This window comes from Oncorhynchus masou, chromosome 11, assembly GCF_036934945.1.
Source record: "Oncorhynchus masou masou isolate Uvic2021 chromosome 11, UVic_Omas_1.1, whole genome shotgun sequence".
In the NCBI taxonomy this organism is placed as follows: Eukaryota; Metazoa; Chordata; class Actinopteri; order Salmoniformes; family Salmonidae; genus Oncorhynchus; species Oncorhynchus masou.
In genome coordinates, this window is record NC_088222.1 from 59,291,947 (window position 1) to 59,319,101 (window position 27,155).

At 40.7% G+C, this 27,155-nt stretch overlaps 1 protein-coding gene and 1 pseudogene across 4 annotated transcripts in view; both read right to left on the bottom strand.

The window, feature by feature from the left end:
- Positions 1-6,540, bottom strand: part of LOC135548892 (F-BAR and double SH3 domains protein 2-like) — a 44,032-nt pseudogene extending 37,492 nt beyond the window's left edge.
- Positions 6,541-7,110: 570 nt separating this feature from the next.
- The window catches only part of LOC135548898 (protein FAM168A-like), a 68,640-nt gene continuing 48,595 nt past the window's right edge, over positions 7,111-27,155 (bottom strand). For 2 of the 4 annotated variants that reach the window (XM_064978970.1, XM_064978972.1), the window contains 5 exons: positions 26,007-26,132; positions 17,309-17,451; positions 16,456-16,633; positions 15,972-16,111; positions 7,111-11,899 (listed from right to left, as the gene is read on the bottom strand). In XM_064978970.1, the coding sequence (XP_064835042.1) occupies positions 15,993-16,111; positions 16,456-16,633; positions 17,309-17,451; positions 26,007-26,132 (566 nt within the window). In that variant the 3' untranslated portion in view covers positions 7,111-11,899; positions 15,972-15,992. Of the gene's footprint in view, positions 11,900-12,988; positions 14,365-15,971; positions 16,112-16,455; positions 16,634-17,308; positions 17,452-26,006; positions 26,133-27,155 lie in introns of those variants that run through there. The other 2 variants (XM_064978971.1, XM_064978973.1) reach the window with 2 other exon arrangements.

A 27,155-nucleotide genomic window follows, 5' to 3' on the forward strand; every position in this document is an offset into this window, starting at 1 on the left:
TACATTATTTTTAACCGTCTCTGTATATCTGCATGTTTCCGGTTGACGCATTAACAGGGGCAAGTCGTTTAATCGATCAGGGTCATGTTCATTAGGGCACACTGTAGCAAAAACAATTGCAACAGAAAACGTAGCATAACATTTTTTAAATGAAGCCGTTTGCGAGAATGACAAGAGCGTGCAAAGTTGTCATCAAGGCAAAAGGTGCCTGCTTTGAAGAATCTCAATATAAAATATATTTTGATTTGTTTAACAATTTTTTGGTTACTACATGATTCCATGTGTTATTTCTCGAGGTGGACCAATTAAAAAAAAAATTAAAAAAATAAAATAAAAAAAAAATCGGCATGGCTGATTAATTATGGCTGATTTCAAGTTTTCATAACAAATCGGTAATCGGCATTTTTGGACGCCGATTACATTGCATTCCACAAGGAAACTGCGTGGCAGGCTGACCACCTGTTACGCGAGTGCAGCAAGGAGCCAAGGTAAGTTGCTAGCTAGCATTAAACTTATCTTATAAAAAACAACCTTCACATAATCACTAGCTAAGCTAGTAATGTCATCAACTATGTGTAGTTAACTAGCTTGTCCTGCGTTGCATATAATCAATGCGGTGCCTGTTAAATTATCATCGAATCACAGCCTACTTCATCAAATGGGTGATGATTTAAACAAGCGCATTTGCAAAAAAAGCACTGTAGTTGCACCAATGTACCTGCACCAATGTACCTAACCATAAACATCAATGCCTTTCTTAGAATCAATATACAAGTGTATATTTTTAAACCTGCATATTTAGTTCAAAGAAATTCATGTTAGCAGGCAATATCAACTAGGGAAATTGTGTCACTTGTCTTGCGTTCAGTGCAAGCAGTCAGGGTGTATGCAACAGTTGGGGACGCCTGGCTTGTTGCGAACTAATTTGCCAGAAATGTACATAACATTGAAGGTTGTGCAATGTAACCACAATATTTAGACTTAGGGTTGCCACCCGTTTGATCAAATTTGGAACGGTTCCATATTTCACTGAAAGAGTAAACGTTTTGTTTTTTAAATTATAGTTTACGGATTCGACCATATTAATGACCAAAGGCTCATATTTCTGTGTTTACTATATTATAATTAAGTCTATGATTTGAAATATCAGTCTGATTGAGCGGTGGTAGGCAGCAGCAGGCTCGTAAGCATTCATTCAAACTTTACTGCGTTTGCCAGCCGCTCTTAGCAATGCTTGATCACAGCGTGGTTTATGACTTCAAGCCCATCAACTCCTGAGTTTAGGCTGGCAATACTAAAGTGCCTATATGAACATCCATTAGTCAAAGGTATGAAATACAAAATGGTAGAGAGAAATAGTCGACGCATCATAATTCCTATAATAACTACAACCTAAAACTTCTAAACTGGGAATATTGAACCACCAGCTTTCATATGTTCTGAGCAAGGAACTTAAATGTTAGCTTTTGTACATGGCACATATTGCACTTTTACTTTCTTCTCCAACACTTTTTGCATTATTTAAACCAAATTGAACATGTTTCATTATTTACTAAATTTTATGTATAATATTAAGTTATAAAAGTGTTAATTGTTCATTCAGTATTGTTGTAATTGTCATTATTTCAAATATATATATATTTAAATAAAACCTGGCTGATTAATCTGTATCATCTTTTTTTGGTCCTCCAATAAATCGGTCGACCTCTAGTTATTTCATAGTTTTAGTGTCTTCACTATTATTCTACAATGTAGAAAAAAGTAAAGCTAAAGAGAAACACTTGAATGAGAAGGTTTCCAAACTTTTGTCAGGTACTGTATTTATGTGTGTACACACACACACACACACACACACACACACACGTTCAGTTTGGGGTCACTTAGAAATGTCCTTGTTTTTTAAAGAAAAGCTATTTTTTTGTCCATTAAAATAACATCAAATTGATCAGAAATACAGTGTAGACATTGTTAATGTTGTAAATGACTATTGTTGCTGGAAACGGCTGATTTTTCTATGGAATACCTACATAGGCATTCAGAGGCCCATTATCAGCAACCATCACTCCTGTGTTCCAATGGCACGTTGTGTTAGCTAATCCAAGTTTCATTTTAAGAAGCTAATTGATCATTAGAAAACCCTTTGGCAATTATGTTAGCATAGCTGAAAACTGTTGTTCTGAATAAACTGTTGTTCTGAATAATGGCCAGAAACAAAGACCTTTCTTCTGAAACTCGTCAGTCTATTCTTGTTCTGAGAAATGAAGGCTATTCCATGCGAGAAATTACGTAGAAACTGAAAATCTCATAAAAGTACTACTCAATTCACAGAACAGTGCAAACTGGCTCTAACCAGAATAGGAGAAGGAGGCCCCGGTGCACAACGGAGCAAGAGGACAAGTACATTAGAGTGTTTAGTTTGAGAAACAGATGCCTCACAAGTCCTCAACTGGCAGCTTCATTAAATAGTACCCGCAAAACACCAGTCTCAACATCAACAGTGAAGAGGTGACTCCGGGATGCTGACTATTCTTTCTAACCCTAACCCACATGGCAAACAGTATCGGAGCTCCCACTCTAGGTCCAGAAGGCTCCTTAACAGCTTCTACCCTCAAGCCATAAGACTGCTGAACAGTTAATCAAATGGCTACCCAGACTATTTGCACACTACTGCTACTCGCTCTTTAATATCTATGCATAGTCACTTTACCCCTACCTACATGTACATACTACCTCAACTAACCTGTACCCCACATTGACTCGGTACCAGTACACCTGTATATAGCCTCATTTTTGTGTTACTATTATTTATTTATTTATTTTTTACTTTTTTCAACTATTTTAATGTGTAAATATTTTATCAACTCTTAAATGCATTATTGGTTAAGGGCTTGTAAGTTTTTCACAGTCTCTGTTGTAATCGGTGACAAAATCACTATCGACTTGTTGATCTTCAAGGCATTCCTCGTCTATCACCAAATATTTTGGTAGAAATTATTCAACGCTATTATAAAATGCGCTTCTGAGTAGCCAAATAGATAGCCCTGCGTTTTATTATTATTAGCAGCTCGTCATGACGATTTTAATATTAAGGAATATTTAACTTTCTCTGGTCATAGGAACAACATGAATTTGTGCATGAGGCAGACGTGGTGCGACTTGAGTTTCACCATCAGGTGGAAGACGGTGTCCCCTCTATGGTCAGTCTCACCGGTGGAAAGGAAGGAGAGAGCAGGGACCGTGAGAGGCGGATGAGAAAAATAATTTTCAATGATCATCCAACTCGGAATTCCAAGTCGGAAACTTCGGCATCTTTCTAGAGCTCCGACTTTTCGACCTGAACATCACTGACGTCGTGATTTGACCTCGTTGACCATCAGATGCAGGTACCATCAGTCAAGTAAAATAAAAAAGCTGATTTCAATTCATGCTCCACAGTGCCTCACAAGCGCTAAACTAACTCATCTATTTTGTTATCAAAGCTCGAGTTTTGAAATATAATATGGTCTGATTAACAATATTGGCAGGCCAATCATGTAGCCAATATGCTGTGATAATGTATTAGGCCTACTGCCCAAACATAATTTCTACAAAAGTGTTTGTGTGAGGTTAATGTAAAAAATATATCTCTATATATTTTTAAAAATATGAGCAGTAGATCTCAGCTTGCTTTTTGACTGTGAAAGTGATCTTGACGCAGAAAATGTTGGTGACCACTGTTCTAGACGATTCTGGGCATCCAACTTTGTGGCAACAGTTTGTGGAAGGCCATTTCCTTTTCAACATGACAATGTACACAAATTGAGGTCCACACAGAAATGATTTGAAATGGTTTGTCGAGTGGTGTGGAAGAACTTGACTGGCCTGCACAGAGCCCCGACTTCAACCCCATTTAACACCTTTGGGATGAATTGGCACACCGACTGAGAGCCAGGCCTAATCGCCCAACATCACCCTATTTTACCTAGATATGGTGTGTATGTATTGATATGTAGGCTGTGTGTGGCATTTTTAAATGTATGTAGTTCTGTCTTTTTTTCACCTTTATTTAACTAGGCAAGTCAGTTAAGAACACATTCTTATTTTCAATGACGGCCTAGGAACAGTGGGTTAACTGACTGTTCAGGGGCAGAACCACAGAATGACAGATTTGTAGCTTGTCAGCTCGGGGTTTGAACTTGCAACCTTCCGGTTACTTGTCCAACGCTCTAACCACTAGGCTACACTGCCGCCCCCTTGTCTATTAATGTTCTGTATTGTCATGTTCTGTGTGGACCCCAGGAAGGGTAGCTGCGGATTTCACAACAGCTTATTGGGATCCTAATAAAATACAAAATACCAGTGCGAAACCTCACTAATGCTCGTGGCTGAATGGAAGCAAGTCCCCACAGCAATGTTCCAACATCTAGTGGAAAGCCTTCCCAGAAGAGTGGAGGCAGTTATAGCTGTTATAGCAGCAAAGGGGGAACCAACCAACCATATTAATGCCCATAATTTTGAAATTAGATGTTTGACGAGCAGGTGTTCATATACTTTAAGTCATGTAGTGTATATTAAATTCAGATTTTCCTACTTCTCACAGCTTTGACCTTATGTTATTTTTAGTGCTATATTGAGTAGTGCAGTGTTGGGTTTGGAGCATGCAAGAAAGGAATTTCAATGTACTTGTGCACGTGACATTAAAAACTTGAAACTAATGGTCAGGTCGAACACTATTCAATGGTCTCACACGAGCATTAGTTGTCTGACTAACACAGCCGATCATTAGGGGAAAAAAATAAGGCTATATTCAGACAACTACAAAAACAGGTCAAGTGGTTGATCTAATAGGCCACTGTGTGTTTCTATTTCAGGAAATGAATCATCTGTAGCGCTACCACTGACATCTGAATGGCTTTAGCCTATTCCTCAGCAATTGGTATGCTAAAGCTCCCCTGTTTGTGAGAGAAATGTAATCCATAAACAATCATGAACATAACAATTGGTAAATGTACTGTAACAGTGATAATTCATACTTTCCAAAAATAAACACAACATGCAATAATTTCTAAGACTTTACTGAGTTACAGTTCATAAGGAAATCATTTATTTGAAATAAATGAAGTAGGCCCTGATTTATGGATTTCACATGACTGGGCAAGGGCATAGGCCCACCCACTTGTAAGTCAGGCCCACCCAATCAGAATGTTTTTCCCCACAAACAAGCTTTATTACAGACGGAAATACTCCTCAGGGCCCCTCAGACAATCTCACAGGTGAAGAAGGCAGATGTGGAGATCCTGGAGCTGGCGTGGTGACATGTAGTCTGCGGTGGTAAGGCCAGTTGGACATACAGCAAAATTCTCTAAAATGGATGTTGGAAGCGGCTTATGGTAGAGAAATGAACATTCAATTATCTGGCAACAGCTCTGGTGGACATTCCTGCAGTCAGCATGCCAATTGCGCGCTCCCTCGACGTGAGACATCTGTGGCATTGTGTTGTGACTGCACATTTTAGAGTGGCCTTTTAATGTTCCAAGCACAAGATGCACCTGTGTAGTAATCATGCTGTTTAACCAGCTTCTTGATATGCCACACTTGTCAAGTGGATGAAATTCTAACAGGGATGTAAACAAACGTGTGCAAAAAATTTGAGAAATTAGCTTTTTTGTGAATATGAAACATTTCTGGGATATTTAAATTTCAGCTCATGAAACCAACACTTGTTGCATTCATATTTTTGTCCAGTATAAAATCAAGTTCTATTTCATTAACAACAACTCTTGACTCTAAATCATTTGATATAGTTGAACCTCGACTGTAGGAATTCTAACAGAAGTACAATTTCTTATCCAAACAGCAATATACGTCTGTGTAATGTTTTTGGAACATGATATATAACAGGATTGTTGCTGTTTTAGTTACCGTTAATCTTTCGAGGTCTAAATTCTGCCATGCAACACCGCGTTCGCTTGTAACAACTCTCCACTAAGACTGTTACAATGTATGTATATATATATATTTGTATAGTTTAATCCAAGCAAAAGCTACAATTTGGAACCGTGAGAACATTTGGTTTTTTTTAATTTAATTGAGTACCATTTTACCCAGGACATTTCTTAGGCTACTTTGGAACATAATAAAAATATTAAAGTTTAGAATATCTAAAACAACTCACTAACCAAAAGGTCGTGTTTGCGTTTGATAAGAACTGACGTTATAACACGTTGTGCCGACCTGGTGGTTGCATATCTTAAAATTGGACTACAACAAAGCGTGCATCTTTCAACAATTAGGCTACATAAGCAACATTCGTCGAAACATTTGCAGAGAAAAGTAAAACCGGGCCAACTCACCTTTCTTGGCGGAGGCTGCATGTTAGAATTCTTACATGGATGTTTTCCACCCTAACAAATATTGAAGTTAATCCGCAAAAAAACCTTTCGATTGTATGTAAATTACAGAATGAGAACCACGCACTGGGTGAATTTAGTCTGGTTCAGGCGGCCATGACGACCCAACTCAACACACCGATGAAGTCCTGTTGAAAATCGACTGCCTCCGGGAACATAAAGCGAAGTTTGCGATACAGCAGGGTTTCCGGTGGAGGAGAGATGGGGGATGGCGGCACACTGAGGAAGTACACGGGATTTTTCGTGGGGATTGCATTGCTTATTGTTGGGAATTTGTGATGGAGACTCACCGTGGCCATGTCCGCTGCATAAACATGGGGATTCGTTGGAGATGAGGTGAATCATATCTGACCACTGCACATCTGTGCGTTTAAATCTATGCTGTGGCCCTCAGAAAAACACCTATTTTATCATTTCCCCTCAATTATCTCAGATTAATATAGAGATTTATTCCTACAGATAAGTGACATGTCAAGGCAAAAGTATACAGAGTCAACATGGTTGAGAAACAATTTCCAGGTTGTTTTGTACAGGCCTACTATTATGATTGTCGGCTATCAGCAGATAGCAGTCCACTGAGTCTGATAAGAGATTCATGGGAGAATGCAATGGCGAATATGGACAGACTTGGTCCCGGCTTTTCCTCAAGGCTCCCACACCGGCTCATTCAATGTTCCTTTATGATGAATTGGCGCAGGACACAAACACGTAAAAGCTGGGCTTTTTGGGAAATATTTTAATAGTTATTGAATGTTCTACATCGTACAGTAAGTAGTATACAATTACAAACTTGCCTTGTCACCAGAACCACTATCCGATCCTCATTAGAACAAAAACAGATTTACACTTCATATACACAAGTCTGATGTGGGTCTTTGCTTCAAGAACGTCCCAACCGCATGTTATAAAACGTTCTGCCAGCAACGTAGTGACAGAACATAGCAAAGACTCTGGGGGCCATTAGTTGGGAAGTAGTTTTAATCTCAAGGTGCTGACTCTTATAAAGTCGGTCTTAAAAATAGATACTTTTTTGTGAAGACGAGTATACTTCCCTCTCTCGAAATTAGTGTTCAAATCAAAAGTTTGACAAGGCCGAAGTTCATCGTGACCAAAGGAAACAGAAAAGGCATAGGGATTGTTACGCTTTCATGTTCAACATTGGTGCTTCTCGACCTCCAGGCAACGAGACACCCAGGGCAGCTCCCTGCTCTTAAAATTGCAGACTGAATTTGCTACGTTGCAGGGATGTTACACATAACATGAAGTGAACAGCGGTGAAACATACTGTAGCAAAAGGACTTTTCATCCCCCGTTTACACATCTCATGTATCAATCCACAATCTCTGGACCCTTTAACATTTTTCAATCAACATGAATTGTAGTGTAAGGACTTGACTCCAGGCTAGATTTCAGTCTACAGTATGCCCAGTTAACACATTCGGTTCCCTAGATGTTCAGGGAACATCTGTTTATGGTGTCAGTTAGGTTCTGGGAACATTTCTCGTGTTTCAATGCCCTGGGTGTTTGAGGGGAAAGGCCAGCGAGTGGGGACTGTATGCCAGTCGTTTCTGACCATGTTGCCAGATTGTGCCCCTCCCCACATCTGCTCCACTCATCCTACAGACTTGTGTTCTGAAATGCCCCCTGAAGCCCTAAGAGACAACCCACATCAGCTCAACCATAATGATCTTCTATTTTAAGAATAATAAACATCAATCAATCAACAAAACCTTAAATAACACTTATGGTAAAAAGCTCTTAAATTACATACCAGAAATGAAAAGTGTATCATTCTTTTAATCCTTTTTTTTAACACAGAGGTTATACTCGTAGTACACATGTTTATTTTGGAGGTTTTGAACCTCCAGATATTTAGCACTCAGCATAGCATTCACATAAATTTGGGCCTGTGCAACTAGTCATATGCCTTGTTCAGTTCTTGCATCACATTACATGTTCTAGTGAATAGCACTACAAAACAATATTTGTCAATGGTCTCAAAAAAAAAAGTTGTCTTGTTGTTTGTGTTTCTTTGCTCTCATGCCCCCCCAAAATGTAGCACAATAAATGTACATTTGAGACTTGTTTTCAATGTTCTTGTTCTATTTGGCTTTGTGATATGCTACTGACAGGGGATTGTGGAGGTTGGGCCACGTTAGCTCTACAGCCTGACCAGTGCAATTTTGGGAGGAAATTCACACAGGACTACATACATGCTTCACACGGACACACTACACGGGAGGTGAGGGTCTGATACCACACTGCCCACTGATAACTTTCCTCACACTGTCAACACACACATCTATACCCCATTCACTAGTGAATGATACTCTATAAATTGTAATATTTTGGGTGCAGGACACCTTTATGTTCTTTTTTTTACTGGTAACATGGCAGCAAATAAAATAGCATTTTGAATTGTACGTAGTGGTTAACTAATTGTAACAGATTGAAAGAAGCAGTAGCAATTATTCACAACAGATATCTTAAATGTACAGTTTATTGAGACCAAAGAGTACACTATCAAAATGCACTGAACTAAATTAACTCTTAAGAAATTGTAAGATGTCTCTTAAAAGATGAGCTAAGTACCTGTTATTTAGCATAGATTATTACTTTTAGATGTTTGTGCAATACCTTTTTTACACACTCACATGATAACTGATATGTGGTCATGACACAGTAAGCTAGTGCTGAACCATAATAGCAGAGTATGGAACTCCTCCTCTCAACCCAAGCTGAACCCTGTTTCCTTGCCAACTCCATTTATAAATTCCAAATGGATCGCTAGCCACTCCTGTGTATCTAGGCGGACTGTACGTGTTACAGTAAAAGCTTCATCTTGCCTTCTGATTGGCTAGGTAGAAATGTCAGCCATATTGCGTTCACCTATCCCAATCTTCTCAGGTCTGCAGTTGTAGGGACTAGGGAGGGAGTTGAGGCTAGCAGTGTTGGGGTTACTTCCACTAATTCAATTCCCTCTCCCTGTAAATTCCAATAAATACAATTCAAATGCCAGGTCAGTCAATGAATCCAGAGATAATTCAATTCCTCTCAATTCCAATGTTCGGTCAATTCCAATGTTCGGTCAATTCCAATAATTCAATTCATAATTCAATATTATCCCCAAAAATTACAAGTTGAAATGATTCAACACAAATCCTGCAGTCCATTTTCTATACTAAGTGCATTAGTTCCATCAACTAACAAATATTGAATGACAATTCCATAAAATTCCCCAATTTTTTTAAATTCAAATTTAATTCAGCAAATTCACCATTTCATAGTGAATTCAATAATTTAATTGAAATTTTAAATAAAATTGGAATTGAGCCCAACCCTGGGGGCTAGGGTTCGATTTGGAAGTCAACACATGTCCCACACGGACCTCTCCCAACCCAGTGCCCCAGTCACATGGTTTTTGCCCCACAGACTAAAGGGACATGAAACCATTCAATTTTTTCCCCCAATTTCCTGTTTCAACACAAATCTTTCCCTCATACGCATGATTCCCTTCACGATCCTAACTTCCTTCCATGGTGTCTGCCCTGGAAACAATTATGTCCTGGGCCTGTTCTATTACCTACTCTGAAGGGAGGGAGGGCCTAGCAAGGTAGCAGGTTGACCAACATGCAAACAAAATGTTTCCTTTCACTAATTGTATGAGACCAAAAAGGTCCAAAATAAAGTGTTTTTCCACCTGCCGTTGTTTAAAAGCATTCACCAGACTGGTGAACTAGTTTCAATTACATGGACTACTCAGAAACATACACATAGAGACCAGACGACAATTCTCTGGAACACAATTCTCTTGGGACACATCTGTGTTGAGGTCAGTCAGGTTTCTATTCCCTATATAGTGTACTACTTTTGACCAGAGCCCTATATTGGTAAGGAATAGGGGGCCCTGCACCCCTCACTTCTGCCCTCTCCTGGTCACCTGATGAACTGATGACACTCTGATCAGGGGCTAAATCTCTATTAAACATGTAAACATGACATCACATGGGATCTTTATTGCGAATAACACTGATCTCTAGCCTGTGGGATTGATGGGAGGCATGCAGCACAGGGCTATGGGTATTGATACTTGACCACCAAACAATTTAGATTTAGATTAGTTTCTTCCTTTTCCTCCTTTCTCCCTCTTAAGTCTGCTGTTCTTGTGTCGGCCAGCTATTGACTTTAAAATCCCTTTTGAATCTTAGCTATCCCTGGTCCTACTGACAATTTGCCTCACCCCTCGAACTCCATGCACCTTCGTTGATACGACACTAGAACTGGATTCAGTTCACAACAGCCTGCAAGGTACGAGGGAGACCCAGTCATCTATCCATCGCATCCTCTACCATCTACACTTTACGACCCTATCCAGTCATCTATCCATCGCATCCTCTACCATCTACACTTTTAAAATGTGTGCGATGTCCTATACATCTGTAATGTATATCTGTGAGCAAGTGTGTCAGTGCGCACCTTACGCATGCCAACTGAAATACCTAAATGCGAGTGCGTTTGCATGTTCGGCAAGCTTTTATGTGTACAAAAGAACTACAAACGCGCACAGGCGCTCGCTGTCACATCAGTATACCTATATATAATATAGTCATGTATAGATATTTCAATTTCTTACTCTACTCTAGTAGACTTACAAGCTAACTATGTCCACTGAACTTACTGAAAATATCCTCTACATGGTGTGTAACTATTATGGTACGTATTAGTCTTTCTCCTTGTGCAGGGTTTCCCAAAGTCGGTTCCGGGGTCCCCTCTGGGTGCACATGTAATTTGTTGCCCTAGTACTACACAGCTGATTCAAATAATCAAAGCTTGATGAGTTGGTTATTTTAATCAGCTGCGTAGTGCTAGGGCAAAAAAACAAAAATGTGCACCCAACTTGACTGATATAGTGGGTAAAATATTAAAGAAGCCAAGTTAATGCACTGATGCTACAAGCTGGAAGACGACCCTTATTATCTTGTGATTGTGTGTGAACGTAAACACAAATGGGAAGGCAAATCAAAAAGGGTGAAAGGAAATTGAGGCGTGACACTTGTACGGTGCTTCCCCCCCCCCCCAAGTAAATAAACTACCGGTACTCGCCTGAAAAAGTATGTTGTTTTTTTCTCCAACATTAGAATTTGGCAGCATACAAATACGTGTACAATCTCACGGCGAAGGGACTGGCTTTGCGTCAGAACCAGTGTTCAGAACACAAAAATACACACACACACATAAAAAATAAGCACAAATGTACTATAAATGTACCGTACTGTTGGTCAGTGTGTGTCTGGATTATAAGAGAGTCAAAATCAAAGAAACTAATCCCCAAAAAACTGAGGCTGGTCAAAAATAATAAAAACATGAAAAAGCAGCTTTTCCAAATCACAAAAGAATGCATAAAGTGATCCTTGCACTTTAGTTTTTTGTTCTTGCAGACAGACTTGGTGCTTGTATGCCAGGCCTCCTGCACCAATGTAAGACTTGAGTTATTGTGAGTGACTCCCGATCTGAGGGGAAAGAGGTACAGAGAGAGATGGAGAGAGGAACAGAAGTGGAGGGATGGAGAAGAAACATTTCACATGAACAATGTATTATATGCAATGCATTCGGAAAGTATTTGGACCACTTGACTTTTTCCACATTTTGTTAAGTTACAGCCTTATTCTAAAATGGATTAAATAGTTATTTTTTTCCTCAATCTACACACAATACCCCATAATGACAAAGCAAAAGCCAGATTGTTGAAATTTGTGCTAATTTATTACAAATAAAACACTGAAATAACATTTACATAAGTATTCAGACCCTATAAATAGTACTTTGTTGAAGCACCTTTGGCAGTGATTACGGCCTTGATTCTTCTTCAGTATGACGCTACAAAGCTTGGCACACCTGTATTTTGGAAGTTTCTCCCATTATTTTCTGCAGATCCTCTCAAGCTCTGTCAGGTTTAATGGGGAGCGTCGCTGCAGAGCTATTTTCAGGTCTTTCCAGAGCTGTTTGACCGGGTTTAAGTCACGTCCTGTCCCAGTCTGAGGTCCATGCTTCACCATAGGGATGGTGCCAGGTTTCCTCCAGACGTAATGCTTGGCATTCTGGCCAAAGAGTTCAATCTTGGTTTCATCAGACCAGAGAATCTTGTTCCTCATGGTCTGAGAGTCAGAGTGACATGTGCCTATTACTGAAGAGTGGCTTCCGTCTGGCCACTCTACCATAAAGGCCTGATTGGTAGAGTGCTGCAGAGATGGTTGTCCTTCTGGAAGGTTCTCCCATCTCCACAGAGGAACTGTCCAATCAATTGAATTTACCACAGGTAGTACATTCTATGTATCTATAATATATATATTCTATATTCTAAAAGTATATACAGTACATTCTATGTATCTATAATGTATATTCTATATTCTAAAAGTATATACAGTACATTCTATGTATCTATAATGTATATTCTATATTCTAAAAGTATATACAGTACATTCTATGTATCTATAATATATATATTCTATATTCTAAAAGTATATACAGTACATTCTATGTATCTATAATGTATATTCTATATTCTAAAAGTATATACAGTACATTCTATGTATCTATAATGTATATTCTATATTCTAAAAGTATATACAGTACATTCTATGTATCTAATATATATTCTATATTCTAAAAGTATATACAGTACATTCTATGTATCTATAATGTATATTCTATATTCTAAAAGTATATACAGTACATTTGGAAAGTATTCCCTTTTTTACGTTAGTCTTATTCTAAAATGGAATTATTATTTTTTATCATCCATCTACACACAATATCCCATAATGAGAACGCGCAAAGTTTTTTTTTAGAAATGTTTGCAAAAAAAATAATAATAAAGAACAGAAATAACTTATTTACAGTATTTGGACGTTTTGTTATGAGACTCGAAAATTGAACTCAGGTGCATCCTGTTACATTGATCATCCTTGAGATGTTTCCACAACTTGAATAGAGTCCACCTGTGGTAAATTCCATTGATTGGACATGATTTGGAAAGTCACACCTGTCCATATAAGGTCCCATGGTTCTCAATGAATGTCAGAGCAAAAACCAAACCATGAGGTTGAAGGAATTGTCCGTAGAGGGTCGAGACAGGATTGTGTCGAGGCACAAATATGGGGAAGGGTACCGAAACATTTCTGCAGCATTGAAGGTCCCCAAGAACAGTGACTGGCATCATTCTTAAATGGAAGACGTTTGGAACCACCAAGACTCTACCTAGAGCTGGCCGTCCGGCCAAACTGAGAAATCGGGGGAGAAGGTCCTTGGTCTGGAAGGTGACAAACAACCCAATAGTCACTCTGACAGACCTCCAGAGTTCCTCTGTGGAGATAGGAGAATCTTCCAGAAGGACAACCATTTCTGAAACACTCCACCAAATCAGGCCTTTATGGTAGTGGCCAGACAGAAACCACTTCTCAGTAAAAGGCACATGACAGCCCGCTTGGACTTTGCCTAAAGGCACCTAAAGACTCTCAGACCATGAGAAACAATATTCGCTGGTCTGATGAAACCGATATTGAACTCTTTGGCCTGAATGGCAAGTGTCACGTCTGGAAGAAACCTCGCACCATCTCTACGGTGAAGCATTGTGATGGCAGCATCATGCTGTGGGGATGTTTTTCAGCAGCAGGGACCGGGAGACGAGTCAGGATTGAGAGAAAGATGAACGGAGCAAAGTACAGAGAGGTCCTTGATGAAAACCTCCTCCAGAACACTCAGGACCTCAGACTGGGGAGAAGGTTCACTTTCCAACATGACAACAACCTTAAGCACACAGCCAAGACAATGCAGGAGTCGCTTCGGGACAAGTCTCTGGATGTCCTTGAGGGGCTCAGCCAGAGCCCGGACTTGAACCCGATCGAACATCTCTGGAGAGACCTGAAAATGGCTCTGCAGTGTTCTACCCATCCAACCTGACATAACTTGAGAGGATCTGCAGAGAAGAACAGGTGTGAAAAGCTTGTAAAGTCATACCCAAGAACACTCGAGGATTCAACAAAGTTCTGAGAAAAGGGTCTGAACAGTTATGTAAATGTGATATGTACAGTGGGGCAAAAAAGTATTTAGTCAGCCACCAATTGTGCAAGTTCTCCCACTTAAAAGGATGAGAGAGGCCTGTAAATTTATCATAAGTACACTTCAACTATGACAGACAAAATGAGAAAAAAATCCAGAAAATCACATTGTAGGATTTTTAATGAATTTATTTGCAAATTATGGTGGAAAATAAGTATTTGGTCAATAACAAAAGTTGATCTCAATACTTTGTTATATACCCTTTGTTGGCAATGACAGAGGTAAAACATTTTCTGTAAGTCTTCACAAGGTTCTCACACACGGTTGCTGGTATTTTGGCCCATTCCTCCATGCAGATCTCTTCTAGAGCAGTGATGTTTTGGGGCTGTTGCTGGGCAACACGGACTTTCAACTCCCTCCAAAGATTTTCTATGGGGTTGAGATCTGGAAACTGGCTAGGCCACTCCAGGACCTTGAAATGCTTCTTACGAAGCCACTCCTTCGTTGCCCGGGCGGTGTGTTTGGGATCATTGTCATGCTGAAAGACCCAGCCACGTTTCATCTTCAATGCCCTTGCTGATGGAAGGAGGTTTTCACTCAAAATCTCACGATACATGGCCCCATTCATTCTTTCCTTTACATCGATCAGTCGTCCTGGTCCCTTTGCAGAAAAACAGCCCCAAAGCATGATGTTTCAACCCCCATGTTTCACAGTAGGTATGGTGTTCTTTGGATGCAACTCAGCATTCTTTGTCCTCCAAACACGAAGAGTTGAGTTTTACCAAAAAGTTATATTTTGGTTTCATCTGACCATATGACATTCTCCCAATCTTCTTCTGGATCATCCAAATGCTCTCTAGCAAACCTCAGATGGCCCTGGACATGTACTGGCTTAAGCAGGGGGACACGTCTGGCACTGCAGGATTTGATCTTGCCCATAGTGGAGTTTGGAGTGTGACTGTTTGAGGTTGTGGACAGGCGTCTTTTATACTGATAACAAGTTCAAACAGGTGCCATTAATACAGGTAACGAGTGGAGGACAGAGGAGCCTCTTAAAGAAGAAGTTACAGGTCTGTGAGAGCCAGAAATCTTGCTTGTTTGTAGGTAACCAAATACTTATTTTCCACCATAATTTGCAAATAAATTCATTAAAAGTCCTACAATGTGATTTTCTTCTCATTTTGTCTGTCATAGTTGAAGTGTACCTATGATGAAAATTACAGGCCTCTCATCTTTTTAAGTGGGAGAACTTGCACAATTGGTGGCTGACTAAATACTTTTTTGCCCCACTGTATATAAACTACACACGTCTATCTATACACACAGTACATGTAATTTACAAAGAAAATATCACATTTGTCTTGCAAATCATTTTCCAAAAGCAAATGTCACAATAACTCAAAATTAGAGTCATCATAATAAAAAATGTATACAAAATCTAAGTACTTACGCATCAAAGCATCGACCCTTAACTCTCCGAACCATAGACTGGGATAACATTGGGTTATAGGAACAGTAACTTACATGAATGGGGTCCAGTGGGGTCTACCAGTGAGGAGGCACATAGCTATACCCAGGCGTCCCCTGGGGCCGGTACGTTGGCAGGGTGACCGGATGCCCACCGATGTGCTGAGTGGCATGCTGAGGCGTGGTCAGCAGAGTACCTGGGCAGAGAGGGTCAATCAGACATAGAGGTCACCATGGTAACAATGGACAGACAGGTATCAAGGAAACACGCTGGTTGCCGAGTACTGTTATAAATTTGTTATAAACACAGAGCCTTCACCCCAAACAGAAACATGACTGCAAATTATAGTGTGAACAATTTTTTTGAGTTGTTTGTAGAGTTGAAGGTTCAAGTACCTTTCCCAAAATTCCCAGGTTTTTACAGAAATCTTGGTTGTAGTATTTCCTAGTTATTACCTCCTGATTCCACAAATATTCCAATTGGGATTTCTGGAAAATCTGGGGATTTTGCAACCCTAGTAGTTGAGTGTTGACTTCTTACCAGCAGACATGGCCATGGTTGTGCCAGCCACCATGCCCATGGCCATGTGGCCGTTGGAGCGGGGTTGTTGGACGGGGGCAGGGTAGAGGGTGGAGGGGATGCTGTTGGGCTGCACCACCGTGGTGTGGTGGATGACGTGAGGCTGAGCCGCATACATCGGCTGTGTGTAGTACGCACCCTGAGAGAAAGAGAAGATGGAAGTGGCCTTGGCAATATTCAATATTGAAGAATGTATGTCATGGCAATGAGATGGGGAGAGAGAGAGGAAGAAGGTAGAGAGAGAAGGAGATAATACAATAAAGCATCTTGAATTGATCTGAGATAGGGAGCGAGGGGAGAGAGAGGAAGAAGGAAGAGAGAGAAGGAGATAATACAATAAAGCATCTTGAATTGATCTGAGATAGGGAGCGAGGGGAGAGAGAGGAAGAAGGTAATAATACAATAAAGCATCTTGAATTGATCTGAGATAGGGAGCGAGGGGAGAGAGAGGAAGAAGGTAGAGAGAGAAGGAGATAATACAATAAAGCATCTTGAATTGATCTGAGATAGGGAGCGAGGGGAGAGAGAGGAAGAAGGAAGAGAGAGAAGGAGATAATACAATAGAGGAGCGAGAGGGCAAGCGAGAGGGTGGGCAGACAGAGAGAGGATAGGGAGGAAGAGAAAGAAGTGAGAGAAAAGGAACAAAGGGAGAATCTTACTTTTATAGCACAAATCATTTTACTCAGCAAGCTAGCCGTCTACTAACAATCCAAAAACAAGTACAGGGGGTAAATCAATCACGTCTTATAGAGGCAGATAGGCGATATTAACAGACAAATCAACCCCAGTGAATAGAGCCCATGTCGGGCCTTACCTGAGCGTAGAGGTTCTGTTGGGGATAGGCACTTCTGATTGGGTACATGGCCGTCTGGTAGGGGTTAGGGGATGGGGAGTACGGAGGGGGCGCCCCATTGGACTGGCCAGGGGGCACCTTGTAGGGTGTCCCAGCAGTGTATCCTAGATGTGAGAGAAAGTGAGGGGGGGGGGGGGTCGAAGAATGTAGGGGGAAAAAGCAAGATAGAGAAGAAGAGAGATATCAGGAGGGGAAAGGGAGAGATGCAGAAAGAGAAAGCGAGGGGCAGAAAAGACAGGGTGAGAGACCTAGTTTCAGTTTTCAGATCATTTGTCATTCTCTTGAGATTCAGTGTCTCATTGAAGGAGCAGAACCTTGAGGGCACACGTCTCACTGACTAAATAACACGAAAACATTCTGCCTGCTCCAAAGTGCTGGTTGGGCAACTTTGTTTTGTGATTAGTACTCACAAAACATTGTGATATGCGATGGTAATGCCATCTATTGGCCAACATAATCATACATATATTTTATAAATAAAATCTGCTAAAAAAAAACAAAACATTGGGCTATAGCGCAAAAACACATGCTACAACTGTACGAATCGTGAGGTAATGTTTCTGGAACCCTGGACAGAGGCTACTATAAGTGCCTTTCTGGTGGAGCTTCAGCATGAAACAAGTTTGTGTGCGTCTGTCTGCATGTAACGATGTGCGCTGAGAGTCGGGAAGCACGTTCAGGGAGTTAGTGATTTAATCAATAAACAAAACACGAACAACGCACAGACATGAAACAGTAACAATAATGCCTGGGGAAGGAACCAAAGGTAGTGGCATATAGAGGGCAGGTAATCAAGGAGGTGATGGAGTCCAGGTGAGTCTGATGATGCGCAGGTGCACGTAACGATGGTGACAGGTGTGCACCATAATGAGCAGCCTGGTGACCGAGAGGCCGGGGAGGGAGCACACGTGACACTGCATCTGTATGGCACGCACATTATGGAGAAAAGTGACAGTCAACTGATGAGGATCGGGCTGTTTTACTTTAGTGAGTTAAGTTATAAATCATGGGCTGGATAGAAGCAAAGTCTACTGTCTTCAGAACTGGATAATAATGACTATTTGCCTCATCCTCCTCTCTTAGTATTGTTTGTTCAATCTCTTGATCTCTCATAAATCTGTGATTGAGAATAGCCAATGTGTCACATATACTCCCTCTCCGGCCTCTAGTTCATTTGGCTGCTGATTATCCCGCACACCTGTCACCATCGTCTTGCGCACCAGCTTCAGCGCCTCATGACACTCACCTGGACTCCATCACCTCCTTGATTATCTTCCCTATATCCGTCACTACCCTTGGTTCTTTCCTCAGGTGTTATTGACTCTGTTTCATGGCGGTGCGTTCTTTGTGTTTCATGGTTTGTTCATTTATTAAAAACACTCACTCCCTGAACTTGCTTCCTGACTCTCAGCGCATTCCTTATGCAATGCCTCGGCCTGTTGTCGGGTTGATTGTTTAGCAACAAATCCAATGTGTGCGCAACTACGGGGCAAAACAGACAGGGTTGGCTTCAATTGACAACATGTAAAACATGGTCTCCCTTATTTAAAAATATTAAGTTGCACCTGATTCTCATATACTTCGTTACAGTTGTTGGATATCTAATTTGAGCCATATTAGCATAGACATGACATCAGTGAAAAAACATAACAATTCATGCTATTAAGAACAAGATGAAACGAGCCACTTTAAATTCCCCACATGGCAGTTTGTCATTGTTGCTAGCTATCTGCTAGCTACACACGGCCTTCTGTCCCACTTGCACATCGTTTCCGTGATGTTCTCAGCTAACCTGTCTATAGACAGACTATTTTTAATTTTTAAAGTGGAAACTTTAGGACATGGAACTCCATTAGATCCATTCATTGTTTGATCTGGAGAAAGCCATGGATGCATATAACGCCGAAGTGTAGAGTAGGCTTGCCCAAAATCATATGAATAGCCTATCGAATGGAGAGGGAAGTGTAGAGTTGGCTTGCCCAAAATCATATAAATAACCTATTGAATGGAGAGGGAAGGGAATTTAGGCCTATCCTACATTTATTAAAAGAGCTAGACACAAGATAGTTAACTTCTTGGTGACAGGGGGCAGTATTTTCACATCCGGATGAAATGCATGCCCAAATTCAACTGCCTGCTACTCATCCCCAGAAGATAAGATATGCATAGTATTAGTAGATTTGGATAGAAAACATTCTGAAGTTTCTAAAACTGTTTGAATCATGTCGGAGTATAACAGAACTTATTTAGCAGGTGAAACCCAGAGGACAAACCATTCAGATATATATTTTGAGGTCACTCTTTTCAATGAGTTTTCATTGGGAATCCAGATTTCTAAGGGACCTTCTTGCAGTTCCTACTGCTTCCACTGGATGTCAACAGTCTTTATAAATTGGTTGAGGTTATTCCTTTATGTAATGAAGTACGGCCATCTTGAACGAGGGTCACTTGAAGTGTACTGTTCGATAGAGGTGCATAACCAGAAAGCATGCTACAGTTTGTTTTCTTTCTGTATTGAACACAGATCATCCCGTCTTCAATTTTATAGATTATTTACGTAAAAAAATACCTAAAGTTGTATTACAAAAGTAGTTTGAAATGTTTTGGCAAAGTTTACAGGTAACATTTGAGATATTTTGTAATCACGTTGCGCAAGTTGGAACAGGTGTTTTTCTGGATCAAACGTGCCAAATAAATGGACATTTTGGATATATATCGACGGAATTAATCGAACAAAATGACCATTTGTGATGTTTATGGGACATATTGGAGTGCTAACAGAAGAAGCTTGTCAAAGGTAAGGCATGAATTATATTTTATTTCTGCGTTTTGTGTCACGCCTGCAGATTAATGGTTCCTCTTTTTGTTTATGGAGGTGCTATCCTCAGATAATAGTATCGTCAGGGTTGAAATATGTTATATATATGATTAATATGATTAATGGTTCCTCTCTCTGTTTATGGAGGTGCTATCCTCAGATAATAGTATCGTTTGCTTTCACATATCCCAGAGAGGTTAAGGTATTTTCTGCATTGTTCTTTCGAAGGCCAACCTGATGTTGCTGCTACTGTCTCTTATGACTGAAAAGAGCTTCTGGACATCAGAACAGCAATTTACTCACCTCGAATTGGACTAATAATTTCTCTTTAATGAGTCGGACGGGAAGGATATACTCCAAACACACAAACAGGCCCTCATCCCTGTCATTCGCTGGAGAAAAACTGAGATTTCGTGGAAAGAGATTGTGGTGCCTTGTACTGTTAGCTAACGTTCAATCGCTGGAAAATAAATGGGACAAACTGAAAAGTATATCCTACCAGCGGGACATTAAAAACCGTAATATCTTATGTTTCACAGAGTCGTGGCTGAAAGCCTACTTCAATAACATACAGCTGGCTGGTTATACACTATCGGCAGGATAGAACAGCAGCCTCTGGTAAGACACGGGGCAGGGGCCTGTGCATATTTGTAAACAACAGCTTGTGTATGATATCTTAGAAAGTCTCGAGGTTTTGCTCGTCTGAGGTAGTGTGGTCTACAGCTTATCATGAGATACAGAAACTCTCTAAGTAGATATAATATTTTTCGTAGCTGTCTACATACCACCACAGACCGAAGCTGGCACTCAATGAGCTGTATACCACCATAAGCAAACAGGAAAACGCTCATCCAGAGGCGGCGCTCCTAGTGGCCGGGGACTTTAATACAGGGATACTTAAATCAGTTTTTACCTCATTTCTAACAGAATGTTAAATGTGCAACAATAGGGAAAAAACCTCTAGATCACCTTTACTCCACACACAGAGACGCATAACAAAGCCCTCCCTCACCCTAATACAGACTACAAAGGGAAGCACAGCCGAGAGCTGGCCAGTGACACGAGCCTACCAGTGGAGCAGGTTGACAGGTTCAAGTTCCTTGGCATCCACATCAACAACAAACTAACCTGGTCCAAGCTAGTGATGCACCGCTATGACATTATTGGCTGATACCGATATCCGATATTATCCTTATCAAATAAACACAATACCAATAAAATATATTTTTTAATTTTAGCAGCCTTTTAAGCAATCTAGTACAGTTAAATAGATAACACACACATACACAGCGGTCTAAGGCACTACATCTCAGTGCAAGAGGCGTCACTACAGTCACCGGTTCGAATCCTGGCTGTATCACATCCGGCTGTGATTGGGAGTCCCATAAGGGCGGTGCACAATTGGCCCAGTGTCGTCCGGGTTTGGCCAAGGTAGGCCGTCATTGTAAATAAGAATTTGTTCTTAACTGACTTGCCTTGTTAAATAAAGGTTACACACACACCAAGTTATTTTGTTGGCATTTACGTATGTCCCCAAAACATAATCAAACCCATTTCTTTCACTTACTTGCTGTGCTGTTTCATTGTTCATTTGTTCAGTCGTTTCATTCTCAACCAGGATTTCTCATACTATGGAACGCTGTTTGGGTCTTTGCGTGTCAAATAAGCTTGTTGACCAATCAGGACCTGAATATAATATCCCATAACATCCCAGAGCAGTGATGTTTTGGGGCTGTAGCTGGGCAACACAGACTTTCAACTCCCTCCAAAGATTTTCTATGGGGTTGAGATCTGGAGACTGGCTAGGCCACTCCAAGACCTTGAAATGCTTCTTACGAAGCCCCTCCATTGCCCGGGCGGTGTGTTTGGGATCATTGTCATGCTGAAAGACCCAGCCACGTTTCATCTTCAATGCTCTTGCTGATGGAAGGAGGTTTCCACTCAAAATCTCACGATACATGGCCCCAGTCATTCTTTCCTTTACACGGATCAGTCGTCCTGGTCCCTTTACAGAAAAACAGCCCCAAAGCATGATGTTTCCACCCCCATGCTTCACAGTAGATATGGTGTTCTTTGGATGCAACTCAGCATTCTTTGTCCTCCAAACACGACGAGTTGAGCTTTTACCAAAAAAAGTTATATTTTGGTTTCATCTGACCATATGACATTCTCCCTTCTTCTTCTGGATCATCCAAATGCTCTCTAGCAAACTTCAGACGGGTCTGGACATGTACTGGCTTAAGCAGGGGGACACGTCTGGCACTGCAGGATTTGAGTCCCTGGCGGCGTAGTGTGTTACTGATGGTAGGCTTTGTTACTTTGGTCCCAGCTCTCTGCAGGTCATTCACTAGGTCCCCCCGTGTGGTTCTGGGATTTTTGCTCACCGTTCTTGTGATCATTTTGACCCCACGGGATGAGAACTTGCGTGGAGCCCCAGATCGAGGGAGATTATCAGTGGTCTTGTATGTCTTCCATTTCCTAATAATTGCTCCCACATTTGATTTCTTCAAACCAAGCTGCTTACCTATTGCACATTCAGTCTTCCCAGCCTGGTGCAGGTCTACAATTTTGTTTCTGGTGTCCTTTGACAGCTCTTTGGTCTTGGCCATAGTGGAGTTTGGAGTGTGACTGTTTGAGGTTGTGGACAGGTGTCTTTTATACTGATAACAAGTTCAAACAGGTGCCATTAATACAGGTAACGAGTGGAGGACAGAGGAGCCTCTTAAAGAAGAAGTTACAGGTCTGTGAGAGCCAGAAATCTTGCTTGTTTTTAGGTGACCAAATACTTATTTTCCACCATAATTTGCAAATAAATTAATTAAAATCCTACAATGTGATTTTCTGGATTTTTTTTCTCTCATTTTGTCTGTCATAGTTGAAGTGTACCTATGATGAAAATTACAGGCCTCTCATCATTTTAAGTGGGAGAACTTGCACAATTGGTGGCTGACTCAATACTTTTTTGCCCCACTGTAAGTGTATGAGGTTATCTAGACCCTGGACCATGGAGTTGGTCATGCAGAACTACACTATCCATTAACACTTTCTGCTGAGTTTCGACCACAGAGGTAGATATCGGACTCTAGTGCCCAAAAGCCTGTTTTAGCATGGGCAGAGCCACTGAGTACTTTCACCATTTTGAAGTAGTCAACTGGCTGGGACTTCCTATGGGTTAACTTCTTATGGCTGGGGGCAGTACTGAGTAGCTTGGATGAATAAGGTGCCCAGAGTAAACTGTCTGCTCCTCAGTCCCAGTTGCTAATATACGCATATTATTAGTAGTATTGGATAGAAAACACTCTGAAGTTTCTAAAACTGTTTGAACAATGTCTGTGAGTAGAACCAGAACTCATATGGCAGGCAAAAACCTAAGAAGAAATCCAAACAGGAAGTGGGAAATCTGAGGCTTGTAGGTTTTCAACTCAGCCCTTATTAAAGATAGTGGGATATTGGTTGTTGTACTTCCTAAGGCTTCCACTAGATGTCAACAGTCTTCAGAAAGTTGTTTGAGGCTTCTACTGTGAAGTGAGGCTGAATGAGAGGGGAATGAGTCAAAGGTCTGGCAGAGAGCCACACGCTGGTCGCATTTCACATGAGAAGGAGCTGCGTTCCTTTGCTTTTCTACAGACATAGGAATTCTCCGGTTAGAGCGTTATTGAAGACTTATGATAAAAACATCCTAAAGATAGATTCTATACTTAGTTTGAAATGTTTCTACGACCTGTAATATAATTTTTCATCCGACGTTCGGCTGGACCTGAACGTGCGTTTGGATTTGTGCACTTAGCACCCCAACAAAAGAAGCTATTTGGACATAAATGGACATTATCGAACAAATCAAACATTTATTGTGGAACTGGGATTCCTGGGAGTGCATTCTGATGAAGATCAAAGGTAAGTGAATATTTATAATTATTTCTGATTTCTGTTGACTCCAACATGGCAGATATATTTATTTGTTTTCTGAGCGCCGTTCTCAGATTATTGCATGGTTTTCTTTTTCTGTAAAGCTTTTTTGAAATCTGACACAGTGGTTGCAATAAAAAGTATATCTCTAATTCCATGTATAACACTTGTATTTTCAGCAACATTTATGATGAGTATTTCTGTAAATTGATGTGGCTCTCTGCCAAATCACCGGATGTTTTTGGAACTACTGAACGTAACGCGCCAATGTAAACTCAGATTTTTTTATGTAAATATGAACTTTATCAAACAAAACATACATGCATTGTGTAACATGAAATCCTATGAGTGTCATCTGATGAAGATTATCAAAGGTTAGTGATTAATTTTATCTCTATTTGTGCGTTTTGTGACTCCTCTCTTTGGCTGGAAAAATGGCTGTGTTCTTTGTGACTTGTCTCTGACCTAACATAATCGTTTGTGGTGCTTTCGCTGTAAAGCCTATTTGAAATCGGACACTGTGGTGGGATTAACAACTAGATTACCTTTAAAACGGTATAAGATACTTGTTTTAATTTAATTATGAGATGTCTGTTGTTTTGAATTTGGGGCCCTGCACTTTCACTGGCTGTTGTCATATCGATCCCGTTAACGGGATTTCAGCCCTAAGAAGTTTTAAGGAAGGATCACGTAATTCCATCCAGGTTCCCCTGAGGCATCAGCCAATGAATTATACTCCATAACTACAGGTGGAAAGTAAATTGCCAACCTTGGCTTTATACTTGTTAAAACAACACACTCTAGATGGCAGTTTGCACCCTTTCAGTTTGTTTGCCAACGCATAGCAGTAAAATAAAAAAATGTGCTACTTCAAAATGGAGATGGTCTCAATGGCGCGCTGCCCATGCTGTCACAGATGCCACAATGGGACAGATATAATGATGCATTGTCTAAGTCTATGGTTTCCATAGACTTGAAGCAGAACCAGCAGTATGAATGCCCAAAGAGAGGCCATGGGCTTGTGCAGGTAAGTGTTTTTCATCATGAATCTTGTTCAGAAAACAGCTCTGCAGTGGTCACTAGCTGGAAAGCCACAAAATCTGACATGAAACCTAACCCTAAAATGAATCACACTGCTAAACCTAATGCCGAACCCTAACCTTAAATAAAGAGCAAAAACATTATTTTTGCTTTCATGAATCTTTAACAATTTTTCAAATGTTGACTTTGCAGCTGGCCTTTCTAAGGGGAAATCCCTCAGTTCTTCTCCCAGGACAAGACTCATTACAACAAACCTCAACCTGCTGGGTTTGTTCGACATTGCAGCAGACGTGATGCAGTTTTGGTAAATTGTGACCGACTGATCTACAAATAATAATTAGTAGTTATTGTGACGCACGGTAATTTGCATATTTATCAGTCGGTAGTCAACTGCAATGGTGAACATTTTACATGTTTAGACAACTTAGCGATGACTAACTACACACAGAATGTTAACCAAAACAAATAATACTCAAAACACCCACAGGCACGCGCACACACATAACTGTCCGTTCTGGTGGGTGATAGGACACGGATCATTACATTCATGTTAGGACACCACCAAATCATGACTGAAACACACATTACCTATCCAACTGAACCATTGTTTATGAGAAGAACGTGTGCTGCAGTAGCCAGCATGCGTGTTATATGATACAGCACAAAACCAAGCATGATGCCAACACACAGCCCTGTCCCCTAAGATGTCACTTGCCTGTCCTACTCCAAACCTTTTCCTAACCCATTTCCCAACAGCTCAAAAACCCAGTCCAGCATTGCATGTACCCCAGCCATGCCAGCGTGTGCAACATCGGTGTGTGTGTATGTCTGTGTGCATACACATAGGATCTGTGTTTGTGTGTGAGTGTGTAGAGTACATAGGGTCATATTTACTGAAAGCTGCGGCTGAGGCCTGGTACTGGCGGCCCTCTGAGCCCGCGTCCATGGCCAGGTCATAGGAGCCCTCTAGGGCCCCTGCAGCACCGGAGGCCTGGGGCCAGCCCTGCTTCACCAGCAGCACTGTCCCAGACACAGACACAGAGAGATTACACACACACACACACGCTCACACACACATACAATAGAACACAGAGAGACACAGAAGACAGACATGGATAGATAGTAATAGAACGCAGAGAGACACAGAAGACAGACATGGATAGATAGTAATAGTACACAGAGAGACACAGAAGACACATGGATAGATAGTAATAGAACACAGAGAGACACAGAAGACACATGGATAGATAGTAATAGAACGCAGAGAGACACAGAAGACACATGGATAGATAGTAATAGAACGCAGAGAGACACAGAAGACAGACATGGATAGATAGTAATAGTACACAAAGAAACACAGAAGACACATGGATAGATAGTAATAGAACGCAGAGACACAGAAGACAGACATGGATAGATAGTAATAGAACACAGAGACACAGAAGACAGACATGGATAGATAGTAATAGAACACAGAGAGACACAGAAGACAGACATGGATAGATAGTAATAGAACACAGAGAGACACAGAAGACAGACATGGATAGATAGTAATAGAACACAGAGAGACACAGAAGACACATGGATAGATAGTAATAGTACACAGAGAGACACAGAAGACACATGGATAGATAGTAATAGAACACAGAGAGACACAGACGACAGACATGGATAGATAGTAATAGAACACAGAGAGACACAGAGACAGACATGGATAGATAGTAATAGAACACAGAGAGACACAGAAGACAGACATGGATAGATAGTAATAGAACACAGAGAGACACAGAAGACAGACATGGATAGATAGTAATAGAACACAGAGAGACACAGAAGACAGACATGGATAGTAATAGAACACAGAGAGACACAGAAGACAGACATGGATAGATAGTAATAGAACACAGAAGACAGACATGGATAGATAGTAATAGAACACAGAGAGACACAGAAGACAGACATGGATAGATAGTAATAGTACACAAAGAAACACAGAAGACACATGGATAGATAGTAATAGAACGCAGAGACACAGAAGACAGA